Genomic DNA, 13,483 nt, shown 5'->3' on the forward strand with positions numbered 1-13,483 from the left:
TAGATAGATAGTAAATTAAATATAAATAACAAAGTACTCAAAGTAAATTTCCCTGCAAAGTTTTTGAATATAGTGTAGGTACTTGTATACAATAGCAACACACACAAAAAAAAAATATTATTTTTGTTTTAGAAGGAATATTTTTTGCACTATTTTTTTACTAGCGGCTAGATTAGGAACTAAGGGATGGGGTTGGCACTCCTGGAGGAGTTGGCAACAGGGAGAGCGGAAATATAGCGGGGGTAAAGCGGGATTTCGCGCGCGGTTGAAGGGGGTAGGTCACTCTTGCTTGGTCGGTGAAATAGTCTGACGTTCATTAATACCCCGAATATCTATAAACGTCGCTTGATTTCAAGATGATTCAGATTATTCTTCTGAGTCCCCTCGCAGCCGAAAGTTTGTTACCTCCAGCTCTAAGCTCCCGTTGGCGTATCTTGACCGCGTAGTTCCAAATTAAACATTGTTTTGTCATTAATCGAATTGTAAAATATGAGTAATACCTGGGATACGGTTTTTGAAGAGGGTTTTTCATCCGTCCCTGTCTGTAATAACTGCACCATAATTTGTTCACTTGTTTTGCAAGCTTTAACCTGTCATTTTTGTCTGTTATGTACCCGTTCTCTGTTATTTTAAATATTGTTGCATTCATCTTGTCGTTTATCTTTGTGAGGTACTCAACTAGTTAATTTCTTGTACTTCGTTAAACTTAGTTTCAGTCTTTTTGGATTCGTTTCATTTTTTTTTCATCAAAGTTATTACAGGCATTTTAATAAAAGGTATTTTGCGTCCCTCACATGTGTGTTTTATTTGCGGCACTCTTCCAACTGGAACTCTCACCGTTTGCATTCCGAACCTTTTTTTTTCCGCCAAAAGAAAATCACAACGTAAGGCTCCTCCGATTCGATGACGATCACGACCACATTTGTTACCGTTTTGCGCAGGTTCAAATATTTGGCGGAAAAAGTAATGTATTCAAATCATTACAGCACTAAGAAGAAATAAAAACATTAATTTTATATAAATTTATTAATATTCATAACATATCTCTATTCTTAATTACAGTAGTTTCTAAAAATACATATTTTGTTAAACGTCTAAAATGTTTATTCTTTCGTTGGAAAATCTAGCTGTTTTCCATTTCTTAAACACAAAATAAAAATAAAGAACCACACACATTTCAAAAAAATACCCGTTGATTAAAGTGACATCACAGACTCTTGTTTTTTTATCTCGAGATTTTCCAATTTCTAAAACTCATTATTAGGTATCCAAAGCAAAATCAAACACATTAATGTTTTCCTCAAAACTTTTAGGAGTGACACTTTTCGGACTTGGTACAATACCTCGCTTCATAGCAAATCGAAGAGTGATTTATTATGGGGGTTTTGAGTTTTTTTGAGCAATTTTATTGAAAATTTAATGTTTAAAACGTTATTTTGAAGGTCTTTTCTTGAATATTTTAATTTTTGTAATCTAATGGCCGGTTTCATCAAAGCCAGTTAAACTGTAGGTTAAAATGCTTCGTTACTTTAGTTATCTATTGTTATAACAATAGGCGCTTTCCTTTTGCATCAAAAGTCAGATATTTTTACTCAGATCAGTTCGGCTCACTTATGTACGTATTCCTTTTGTTTTTGCTCAGAAAAATGAAGTGAGATTTTTACTTCCCCTCTTCCCGAATCTGCACCACCTGGACAGCAGATGCAGATAACTTTGTGTCATCGGTGGTGGGAGAAAAAGAAAGCCCGCCATGTTTTCGTATATTTTAACCTACAGTTAAGTTTAACTGACGTTGATGAAATCGGCCCTAAGTAAATTTTGTATGCTCGAAACTTACATTAAAAGTACCGAGACCTAAAGCAGGCATCTTCAAGCTTCCAGGTAAATTTAAAAATATTTCTGCTGCCATTTTACTGATATTCTCGATTACAAATTCATGACACAATTAAATTTAATGTTTTAATTCAGATATTTATACACGTGTTATAGAATTTATGTTATCTCTATTATGTACAAGCTCTTATACCTACTTCTACATTATGCAACGTAGGTAATTATTATTTTATCGTAATTTCTGATGGTTCTAGTTGAAATATGACAATGCAAATTATTTGACTATTATATATTTTTGTTTTATGTGATTCAGTCAAAATGAGAATTAAAAATATAATTGTAAGATAAGTAGATAGATAGTAAATTAAATATAAATAGCAAAGTACCTACTCAAAGTAGGTAGGTATTTCTTTTTCCCGTCGTCCGCGCCGATCAGCGCAGACGACGCTTTTTCCTTATACCTATGTATAACAAAACACATTTCCTTGCAAAGTGTTTAAATATAGTGCACTTGTGTACAATAGCAACACACAAAAAGAAGAAATATTATTTTTGTTTTAGAAGGAATATTTTTTGCACTATTTTTGCTCTGCACTAAGAAGAAATAAAAGCATTAATTTTATATTTCTTAATTACAGTAGTTTCTAAAAATACCTACATATTTTGTTAAACGTCTAGAATGTTTATTCTTTCGTTGGAAAATCTAGATGTTTTCCATTTCTCAAACATAAAGTAAAAATAAAGAAGCAACACACATTTCAAAAAAATACCCGTTGATTAAAGTGACATCACAGACTCTTATTTTCTCCCCTCGAGATTTTTCAATTTCTAAAACTCATTATTAGGTATCCAAAGCAAAATCAAACGCATTAACGTTTTCCCCAAAACTTTTAGGAGTGACACTTTTCGGACTTCGTGCAATACCTCGCTTCATAGCAAATCGAAGAGCGATTTATTATGGGGGTTTTGAGTGTTTTTTAGCAGTTTTATTGACAGCAAGTCAGCAAATATATTAGATAGTTCCTTTCTCTGTTTAAATTCGGACTAAAAAGAAATTTAATTACAAACTGTGAAGTTATTACTTACTGTTTTCTTATTTTTTTTAAGAAGTTTGTTATCAACAATATTTTATTTTCAAATACGCAGACAGTATTTATATGACGATAACCAACTTCAAGAGCAACATTTAAAGTTAAAGGAACTGTAATTTCAGGTTCATCCTTTAGACTTAAGTTCAAGTAATAAAAAGTAAAGTAAACATTTTCACAAATAAATATCTAAATTGGAAAGTATTAATATCAATTTAGGTTACGATACCCAGTTACTTATCTGTGAACTTAAAAAAGGCCATCCCATATCCCATCAAACGATAACAATAAAAACTTCTCAGTTTTTCCTAAAATAAAATAAATAAATCTTTAAATATCTTTTTAATGAGCCCGACCGAATTGAAAATGCAACCCTCAATACATTTGCAAAGTTAACGTGTATTTTGTTTTTTGGTAAATGTCAGTTGTCACAAATAAAATTATTCACTCGTGAGATACCCTGTATATTGTTTAGTGTTCAAATGAGAACCAGAAATCTAAGGTATTACAAAACAAACACAAAAAAAAAATAGGTTTTTATTCAATAATTATGAATTATAAGTATTATAACCCAGTTTGAATCACGTGAAATAAATAAGGCAGAAGTTTGATGGTTCTTATGTGACGCATGCCGGTATCCATCAAGTTCATTTCCTTCTATTTACAAAGAGTGTTGCATAAAATTTAATGTTTAAAACTTTATTTTGAAGGTCTTTTCTTAAATATTTTAATTTTTGTAATCAAAATGAATAATCATTATTCTTTTAATGCAAGTAATAATGTTAAAAACGTATATTATGTAACGTAATGTAACGTAATTAATTTAATATTTATATTGTTTAATTAATCAACTTAAGTACATAACATTTTTGTTTATAATACAAAAATTTCCGATAATAATACGGAATCTGGAAAAGTACCCCGAATGCTTGCAGGGTTCTGAAACGCCTGGTTCCGCAATAAGTCGGTTTCCGATGACATTAATGAAATCGATGGCTTCTTTGCACCAAGGGCCTAAGGTTTCAAAGGCTAAACCTTTAAATACGAATTTGACGAAATAATTGAACTGTATTTGCTATGTTTGCGTTTGCAAGCCATTTCAGCGGCAAAACCTGAAACTTCAGAAGTTTTCAAAACGTACCTAACTGTCTGCAAGTGTATCTACAATAGTAACGTCCCAAATTAAAGGTTGACCTTTAATCCATGGTACCAAAGTTATCCCATCTGGGATCTGGGAGTTTCGTTGTTAGTGCCGACTAAGTGGTCTATTAGGATTCATTCAAATTGAGACTCCTTAAACTAGACAACACAATAAACACATGGTTCATAAAAAAACTCATTTAAAAATGAAAAATATACATACTCCTAAATGAAACGTAAAAAGTTTGTTATTTCCATCAATGTTGCGTTCTTTCCCTCCACCACCCGGCGGCACGGAAATTTTGAAGGAGTACATACACTATTACGGATATTACTATCAAGTAATAGTGCAGTGCTAATCAACATAATTACCGGCGTCTCGCCTTCATATTTTGACTTTGTTCTGTGTCAATGTTAAGGAACTTTCTCACGATATGACATGAGTATAATAATATACCTTTTTGAATTTCAACTACCAATGTGTTCTCTAATACAGAATTTTTAAAAAGAGATTGCGTTTATTATTATAATTATATTACATTTCTTACTTTGCATTCTCTTTATTTAAAATTGAAAATAAGTTAATTTTGTGATTATGTATAATAAATTATTGTATCATTGCCATTTATTCTTACATCACAGATCAACATGTCTACTTTAAGTCAGTCAATAAATATTAATTTGATAAAATTTAGCAGACACGATTTGAACTTGCAAATGTACACATTTAAAAATTTAGACTGTCACATAAAAATTACAATTTCTTGTCACTACATTTGTTTTACATAAAATAAACAATCATTTTTTAAATTTTCTTTTACAATTAATTATTTTTTTTAATTAACATATAAGTCGTTAAGATAAACTATCACAGAACTGCTTAAAATCAATTTTAACTTGTTTTTTCTTCGAAGTAAATTGCCTGCAAATAAAAAATGATAATGATTTAAAATTTAATGTTACTTATATAATACCTGTATGTTATCCTATTTTCCTTGAATATATTTTTAGCTTTAACACTATCAGACTTATCATAATAATATATTATTTCTGTAATGCCAGCTTCAGATATAGCTTCTGCACATTTTTCACAAGGAAATGTTGTTGTGTACATCACAGCACTACCTTGTCCAACTTTTTGTAGAGATTTATATTCTGCATGAGCAGCTAAAATTTCACAAGTAAGAGAAAATAATACACCAAAGTAACTGTAAAACCAGGGGTAGTCTCAGTCTTCATATTTGTTTCTTCTAAAATGTTAGAGGTAGCCATGCTTATAATAATTTTGCGTTTATTTAATATAATTGCTGCATCATTCTTATGTTTATGTGAATTTCTTTGAAGCTCTAAAAATGTCATCGCCATAAAATACTCGTCCCATTCTATATAATCAACGCGTTTTTGTACTTTTTCACTAAAACACATAATGTGATTAGTGAATATTTATTTGTATAATGGGTAAGTTACCTTAAAGAAGTCAAAATGAAATCACTCATTTTTGTTAGGTCAGGGTCTAGATTTAAACAAACTGATTTGTTATCATCTTCATAAGTCACCATGTTATAATTATAAATAGCTTGATTGCTTATACCCCTGGACATAAAAACTCCTCGTTTATTTATTTATAACCCTTTCAAATATTTGACAACTTAACGTTCTTTTGTGGTTATTTATTCTTTACATTGACATCAAATTCCCTAACTTCCTCCCTAAGCCCTAAGGGGTGGAGAAATGATAAATAAAGAAAAGAAATTGTATACCACTATAATGATATTTTTTCCATTACATGCGACTTGCTAAAATAATAATAATACTGTGCTAAACAACTCTAATAATTTCATAAAACTAGGGAATTTTGAGACTTTGGTTTTAGGATGGCAACCCTTTTGTTTGGAATTTTCAACTTTAAAAAACGTCAAATTTAAATCATAACGGTAACACTTTGTATGCTCTACCAGACATTTAATTCGACTTGATTTTAATAATTTTGTATTATAAATGGCACCTAGCGAACAATTAAAGTTAAATCGTGTAAATAGACCAGTCGGTCACGCTTGTCGCAAAAGACTACAGAACAATTTCGAAAACTGCGACAATAGCGAAACCAAAAGCGCTGATAGAAGTATTTTATCAGTGCTATCGTTCAATGATAACACACGGAGGGTACTCAGAAACGGAGCTGAAAGATTTACCAAAACCTTAAACAGTATGAGGACAACATTCGGGACAATTACACAGGTGGATATGTTGTAGATTTTAATGGGTGTTTTAACACATTTAATTCCAGAAGTTCCGCGTGTCGACAAAAAGAAGACAAATACTCGAGGAAGGACCCATGACTCCAAATTGTGCCACTCCTCACACTTTTTCTAAGCAGCTCTTGGGTCGAACACCTACAAAGTTATACAGTCCTTTTGGTATTGACTCACCCAGCCGTCCAGCTACATGTGACAAAGAAAACAGAACACCATAATAGTAGTATTTCTTTGAGTATTGTTTTTATTCAATTTTTAATTTTACAGGAGACTGAGTTGACCCAAATTTTATACCTACTCATGTTACATTATCAATAAGGATAATGTATGATTATTTATTAATAATATAATCTCATTTTTGTCTTATCATGCTTTGTGTTGTTTGAGTGCATGTCCTTTTAATGTGTTACATTCAATCATCTTTATTTAAAGAAATAAAAAAATATATTTTTTATGGATTTAAGATATACATAAAATCACTAGGATATAACAAGGCAACACTAATAAATATATATAAATAATCTTAATTAAAATCAAGAACAAGTCTGAACAATAACAAAAATATTACTTATTTACATTTTGAAAGTTTTGATTAATCTTGAAGTTATTTTGCGTTTTCCTCGTTTTAATCCTGTTTTGGAGAGTGTTCAGTAGTCCTGCTAGAACATCGTGATTGGGCAGCTTCTTGGCAAAGAGGAGTCTTTTAACTGAATCATCATAAGTAAGCAGAGCAACCATATTTTGCAATAAAAAGCCTTGACAATATTCTAGTAATTGAACAGCATTATATACTTTTGCGTGTATATACATGGAGACCACATTATCTAAAGCTAACATAGAAGCGCAACGATTCTCACAATACCGCAACAAACCATCCAGTTGGAAAAAATTTGCAGCCGCCATCAACTCTAAAATGTCATCTTGCGCAGGTTCCAGAGCCTGACATCCGCCCTGATAGAGAAACTGCATAACAATCTGAAAAAGCATAATCGGATTATCTGTCCCAGAACGTTCCGTAACACGTACTTGAAAAATATCGTATCTTATGTCATTGATTTGGACAGTGGGCAAGCCACCTTCACACAACTTTGAACTCAACATGGATCTCAGTCTTGAACTTGCAGTCACTAAAACTATTTTGTGGGCGTAAAATAAGCGACCTTCTACTCTGAACGTTACGTCGCTTAATTCTGGATTATTTACGTATTTCGGGTCGATTCTAGAACTCGAAGTAGAAGACGAGACGCAGTTTTTAATTGGCTTGATGGGTTCCCAACCAAAACACGTCGAAAAGATATCAGCTAACAGTAGAGTTGTACCTTCCTTCTGCAATGATTCCCTGTCAGTGATTGCTTTGTTTCTCAACCAGAACTTGTACCTTGCTGTATCTGAAGATGTTGAACAAAAGCGGCAAACACTCTTGCACAAATTGTGAACTGTAATCATCCGGACAAACTTGTAAAAAATCTTGCAAGAGCTGGTCAATCACGCAGTCCAGTCTGGCCTCGTGAGCCGCTCCAAGAGAGTGCATCCAACAGTGCAAAGTCCAAGGTACTCCTAGAGTCCTTATTTCCACGGTAATGTCTAAATGATTGTTTTCCGCGCTGTGATACATAGCTTCTTGCAACGACTTCACTTGGGATTTGGTAAAGTGTGGCGTGGTGTTAGACGACGAAGAGCAATTCGGAGTTGCTCCTAAAAATGCACTCGTAACTTGCAATTACCACCGAAGATACCTACTTACCTTCCGCAAGTATTTCCTCCAAAGAAAGTACTTCTTTATTCACCGGTATCAAAGGTTGCGCCAGTAGCTTCTGCAAGATGGCTCTTTGGCCGTGAGCAGCAGCTACAGATATTGCACTGTAACATCCTCTCTGTGCCGAAGCTGAGTAACAAAGCAAGTCTTTGATTTGTGTAGAGAAGAAGGGGTGAGCTCCGTGAGCCAACAGTAGTGAGACAACTTCTGTATTACCGTTTCCGCAAGCAACCTAAATTGCACGTTTTGAGTTTATTGGTGAAGAGAATAACGTAAGAGTACCTGCAAAGGTGTTAGTGTACATTTATCTTCACTTAATCGAGCCCCTCCTTCCACATTTGCACCCCTTTCTAGTAAAATTCTGGCGCAACGGGCATGACCTTTAGCAGCGGCGTACGTTAACGCTGTCCAGTGTTGAGTCTCTCCATTGACTGCAGTAAAAGCACTCCCGGAGATTGGAGTTTCTACATCGACCGACGCGCCAGCATCTAGCAAAGCCTTAAAAAATAAAAATAGAACAATTGGTGATGGCTTAATTGTGGTGAAAGTACAGTCAAAGCAATGTCGTCGTCGTTGATGGCGGCTAACATTAGAGCCGTGTGTCCTTGCAAGTTCAAAGTGTCCAGTCTTGTCGACACCGGAAGCAAAGAAATGGCGTGCTGGATCAGCTCAGGTCTGCCTGTTAACAACAATCTGAACGCTAGTTCAACTTGAATTTGTCTTGACGCTTCGATGTGGTCCTCCTCGTTGCCGGTGTTCTTCCGAATTCTGAGCATTTCCTCGCCAAGATTTCTTACCGGACAGTCTACTCCTGGGAGAAGAAGACGCGCAGCTTGCATTATATCATCTTTGTCGATGAGCGGAGCAAATCTGTGTTCGCTGTGAGCCGTTGCTACTCTCAACCACTCAACAAGTGGAGGAAGTACGACGTAAGCCCTTTCGTAGCACAGTTCTTGCACTGCATTAGCCCCTTGCTCAACATGCTCTAGTTGAGAGCAGCGCATGAAATAAAAGAGTGTTCTCATAGCCTTGGGACATAATGGCACACGCGGTTGCATCCGGCTTATCAAATCTTGCAGTTCTTTCAAGGACCCGACGCAAGTGGTCATCAGAGACGGTTCTGGAGATGTTGGACTGCGCCTGGAATCTCGTCCAGAGCCGATGCTCGACACAGACGCCCATCTCGGTAGTGCCAGAGCCCCTGAAGCTATTCTTCCAGCGTTCAAGTGAGCATACGGTTGCAACAAACCCCACAAGTCCCCGTTGTTTGCGATGGCGTGTTCCAGCAGAGTCGCAGTTAGAGTAACTTCTGAATCGCTCGGCAAACATTGTAAAAGAATTTCCTCGAGAAGATTCTCAAGACCGGCGCACAGATACACCGCGGCGTATCTACAAATGGTTTGGTGACAATTAAATTAAGAGAAAGTGGTGAAGTTTTTTGATGGGTGCTTACTCGTGTACGAATCTAGCCAGTTTTATGTCAGTCATCCAGCGGTGGAAACGGCCGATGTGAAACTGTAAGCCGGCTCTTAACGACTTGCTTTGTTTCAAAGCGCAATCCCCAGACATCGCTAACATCGCGGCTGCTCTGAGAGACGCTTTTATGCACGAATCCGCCAAAGGTGGACAAAGAACGATTCGAAAAGAAACGGTGATGTCGTGCTTTGTGCAAATCCCCAAAGTTGACGACAGTCGCTGTATTTCGCGTCCTATTCTGACCAAGGCTCTCTGCAGCAAGTACGACAGTCTAGGAATTGTTTCCACGCTCACTCTCGAAACGTGGTCTCGGAAACGACCAGTTTGCAAAACTCGCAAAATGCAGTGGTTTGTCCACGGCAAATGCTGCAGTTCAACCAATCTAAAAGAAGCGGCATTAAAAATGTCACCCGGTCCTATTACTCCAAAGGAACCAAGCAAGCAAATTCATGTTAACTTGGCCACCCTCCAAGTGATCATGAATGATTTATTACCGATTGTGCGAATCAACCCAGACAAACTCGTCAGCGCTAGTAATGTTAGTATTGATGGTCTCGAGGGAAGAATGTCGCATCAAGCGCCGCACCGCAGGTTCCGAGCTTTCAGAACCAGCGCTGATACTAGAATAAGTACTCGAAGACGTATGTGACCTCATTGTTAGTTGCTGAAGCGCCAATTTGATGTCCTCCAAGCCGCCGCTTCCGGTCCAGGGTACATGCAACTGTTCAATATTTTAGACGATTGGAGACAACCAGAAGTTTACTAACCCTAGCAGGTGTCGCCCTGTGTCGAGAACGACTGTGTTGAGCCGTTGCGCGATTTTTTACAGACTTTTGCATGACTCCCGCAGTCAGACGGTCAGGTCCAGAACTGTAGTTTCCTCGAGGGGAACTGTTCCCATTATCTGACATGCTCGCGTGACCTGACGAACGATTTTCATCCGAGGAACTGTTGCAGTTTTGTGTCCTTTGCTGTAAAGAATATTACAATAACAATTCAAAATTATTTGTTTTTTGTTTACTTGAAGTCGCAGTTCTTGAATGGTGACGTGGTGGTGTTGTCTGGAAGTTGACGTTCCTTGAGGGGACAACTTTAAACTCCCCACTGTGTTTCCCGGCGGAGTTTTGTTAGGATCTGTGTCTCTTTCGGGGACCATGTTGATCGTAGACGGGTGTGAACAGTTATTTTTGCTGTACTCATGACAATTATTTAAATTGTTCTTGTTACTTATTATGTTGTTTTTGTCGGTCTGTTCGCTGAAAGTCGACGTTTTCACATTATTTGCAATATACAGATGTTGAAAATGTTCGACTTTGCGTTTGGGAGACACCATTCCTTCGTTCAACTGACCATCAATGTTTGTTTGGGATTGTTGAGTCAATTTTGCAGGAGTATTCACTCGAGGAAACTCCTTAGAAGAGTTGGTGTCAACTTTCTCAACGTGGTGGTAGGAATGTTCACTTTTGGAATTATTTGACAATCTGCAAAACAGAAAATACAAATAATGTTTGATCCAGATGGAACTCGGCGAGAAATTATTTTGTCACACTTTTACCTCTTCTGTTCCAAATAATATTTCAGCAGATCTGCTTCCATTCCTAACGGAAAATCGTCAGAACTGTCTGAATAGTACTCGTTGCAGGTGCGAACATCGTCAATAATCTGACTCGCCCACGAAAACGTATTTTTGAAAATAACATTAATAACGTGACTGTTCTCGATAGAATCCAACGTCATTAACTCATCAATTTTCTCCTTGATTGTTATTCGAGAGCTATCTTCAACACTTGTAGCATCGTGTTGTAAGTCGTCATTAACATAAATAACCGATTTATGTTTGTTTTCAGTAGGTTCACCGTTTTGCGCACACGACACCTCCGCCACTTTGTTTTGATTTTCGTCTTCTCCTTCATTATTATTAAACCAAGTATTAGGTTCCATCCCAAAAAATGTATACTTCGTCGGCTCGAAACAATCATTATTTATTGCTTCCGATTTAGTTAAAATAAAATTATCAGAATTGTCACTCTTTAAATTTGTTTCACACCCTTTTAACTCCAAACACAACAAACATTTACAAAATTCATCGCAACCCATAGTTAGAACACGAACAATATTATTAACCAGACACCACAAAGGTAATGAACAGAATGAAGGAGCGCGAGTTAACAAAATGAAAACGCATGGACCACTTCCCATAAGACCATTGTTTTTTCTTTTAATCATTCAGTGATAGTTTTTCGATTCATTTCACTGCCACTCGAGTAATTAGCAAAGCTAAATGTAAAAAATCTGCGACATTTCATAATCAATTATGGCAAACGGTTTTTAAAAATGAACAAGTGGTAGGTAAATTTGAAAATTAAATTTAAAGTAACACATGAGAATATTTTTTAAAACTTAGATCACTGCAGATAATCTGATAATAATGTGAAAGTGTGTATTTTTCAAGCTAAGACAACGACTGTTGGAAGAAATAAATACGGGTGTTCTAAAATAGATCGACAAAATTTAAAATAAAATAGTTCCTGTTTTTGATTTTTACAAAAAATTAAAACGTCCCGCGCAAGATAAATTATTTCTTATCTTAAATATGTAGCTTTAATAAATATTATTATGGCAATTTTGTTAAGAATTCTAAAATTGGAAAAATGAAAGAAATGTATTTATACTGAAAGGTTTCAGTACGTTGGTCGTAAATTTAAAGAAATTAAAAAAAAAAATAATTGCGGCAGCGAAGAACAATAGAGTGGCATGCGTAAACACAACCTTGGCTTGTTCAAAGATAAAATAAATGTATCTTCCCATACTTTCCTGGATGAAAAGTAGTTCTACTTTCTACGAATAATGTCTGCTATTTTGTATTCTCACATTTCGTTTTAAATGCGAAGGAAACAATGATTAGCTGAATTAATTCAATTAATTATTGTGTGAACTTGGATTAGAGTCAAAGAAATTTAGATTAGAAAATAATGAATTTAGGAAAGTGAATGTTTTGCAGGAAAATGACTTGGTAAAAAAGAATTTTTTTTTTGGAGTGATTGAGCACGTACCGTCTGGGTTTTGGCCTGAGGATCTCGTGATTGGCATCAGTTATGCATAACGGACTGAGGGGCCCAGAAAGATGGTCCACCCCTGTCCACGACTGGTCCGGAGGGTCCTTGCCGACCCCGTTCAAATGAGCTAATTCCCATCCGGCAGGTCCCTTTTGGTGGGCCATGTCGTTCTCTACGACATACCAATAAACTCATTAATTCCCTCCAGCAGCATCCGAGGCTCACCTGTTGCTCCATCACATTCCATCATAGTATTTCGATTAAATTCGCACGATTTTGGGCATTCACCTTAAGAAACAGTCATGTTGCGGATAGAATTGTAATTTTCGACAACTTCCGAGATGTTTTCCATTCAATATTGCTGGTTCTTCGGGCAAATGCATGAGCTTAACACTTGTGACTGATCGCACTTGTAAACATTACCTTGACCAGCAGCGCCGCGGTCGGGATGGCCCAAAGAAACGGTCGAAAAGTGGCCGTGCGTGAGGCCAGACGACCTCTTCTTCGGTCGGAATTTATTGTGCGCCTATGGTCGCAAGAACTGGTTTTCAACAATGGGAACGTGAGGTGATTTGAGTGAAATCAACTGATTCAAATTTTATTTAGATTTTTCCACTTGGAAAATTTTTCGCACACATTTTGGCCTGCTACCGAAAAACTAGATATCTTGTAATGTAAAATTAATTAACCACAACAAAAACTAAGAAAGTCACTTCTCACAAATAAATTTTAGCAGCGAGAATATAATAAAGACATGTCACATGGTGGAAAATTTCGGGTTGTTATGTGACAGAGTATGATTATTTTGCTTCAAAATTAATACATTATTTACGTTCATCTATAAAAAAAATCTATCTATAATAACTGTTCTCGCTGAAT

The 13,483-nt window shown here is 35.9% G+C and overlaps 2 protein-coding genes across 6 annotated transcripts; both read right to left on the bottom strand.

Moving 5' to 3' along the window:
• Window positions 1-4,557: 4,557 nt before the first annotated feature.
• On the bottom strand, window positions 4,558-6,007 carry LOC138133493 (deoxycytidylate deaminase-like). The gene is made up of 4 exons (XM_069051441.1): window positions 5,529-6,007; window positions 5,279-5,475; window positions 5,036-5,228; window positions 4,558-4,983 (listed from the first exon to the last, which is right to left on the bottom strand). Exons 1-4 carry the CDS (start codon window positions 5,660-5,662, stop codon window positions 4,917-4,919), a joined length of 591 nt encoding a protein of 196 aa, XP_068907542.1. The 5' UTR covers window positions 5,663-6,007; the 3' UTR covers window positions 4,558-4,916.
• Window positions 6,008-6,727: 720 nt separating this feature from the next.
• Window positions 6,728-13,274, bottom strand: LOC138133478 (ankyrin repeat and BTB/POZ domain-containing protein 2). 5 transcript variants are annotated; one of them, XR_011160377.1, is made up of 13 exons: window positions 12,830-13,273; window positions 12,602-12,776; window positions 10,570-11,029; window positions 10,316-10,519; window positions 10,043-10,269; window positions 9,526-9,930; window positions 8,624-9,461; window positions 8,355-8,570; window positions 8,061-8,304; window positions 7,695-8,011; window positions 7,496-7,642; window positions 7,343-7,449; window positions 7,274-7,291 (listed from the first exon to the last, which is right to left on the bottom strand). XR_011160377.1 is itself a non-coding variant. In XM_069051416.1 (12 exons), the coding sequence occupies exons 1-12, from the start codon at window positions 12,852-12,854 to the stop codon at window positions 6,881-6,883; spliced, it is 3,822 nt and encodes a 1,273-aa protein (XP_068907517.1). In that variant the 5' UTR covers window positions 12,855-13,271; the 3' UTR covers window positions 6,728-6,880. The 5 variants fall into 5 exon arrangements, 4 of the variants coding, with proteins under 4 accessions (XP_068907517.1, XP_068907516.1, XP_068907514.1 ...); XM_069051416.1 differs by having other exon boundaries at window positions 6,728-7,291; window positions 7,343-7,642; window positions 12,830-13,271; XM_069051417.1 differs by lacking the exon at window positions 7,274-7,291 and having other exon boundaries at window positions 7,324-7,449.
• Window positions 13,275-13,483: the final 209 nt, after the last annotated feature.

This window comes from Tenebrio molitor, chromosome 6 (genome assembly GCF_963966145.1).
Source record: "Tenebrio molitor chromosome 6, icTenMoli1.1, whole genome shotgun sequence".
NCBI classification, from domain to species: Eukaryota; Metazoa; Arthropoda; class Insecta; order Coleoptera; family Tenebrionidae; genus Tenebrio; species Tenebrio molitor.

Excerpts from the sequence above, each read along its gene's own strand:
- LOC138133478 (XM_069051413.1), bottom strand. The coding sequence starts at position 12,854 with ATGATGGAATGTGATGGAGCAACAG. Across the intron at positions 10,520-10,569 it reads TTCAAGAACTGCGACTTCAA|CAAAGGACACAAAACTGCAA; the intron begins GTAAACAAAAAA and ends TATTCTTTACAG. Across the intron at positions 8,012-8,060 it reads GGAGGAAATACTTGCGGAAG|GAGCAACTCCGAATTGCTCT; the intron begins GTAAGTAGGTAT and ends GTGCATTTTTAG.
- LOC138133493 (XM_069051441.1), bottom strand. The coding sequence starts at position 5,662 with ATGTCCAGGGGTATAAGCAATCAAGCTATTTATAATTATAACATGGTG. Across the intron at positions 5,476-5,528 it reads TTCATTTTGACTTCTTTAAG|TGAAAAAGTACAAAAACGCG; the intron begins GTAACTTACCCA and ends TATGTGTTTTAG. Across the intron at positions 4,984-5,035 it reads GAAAATAGGATAACATACAG|GCAATTTACTTCGAAGAAAA; the intron begins GTATTATATAAG and ends TTTTATTTGCAG.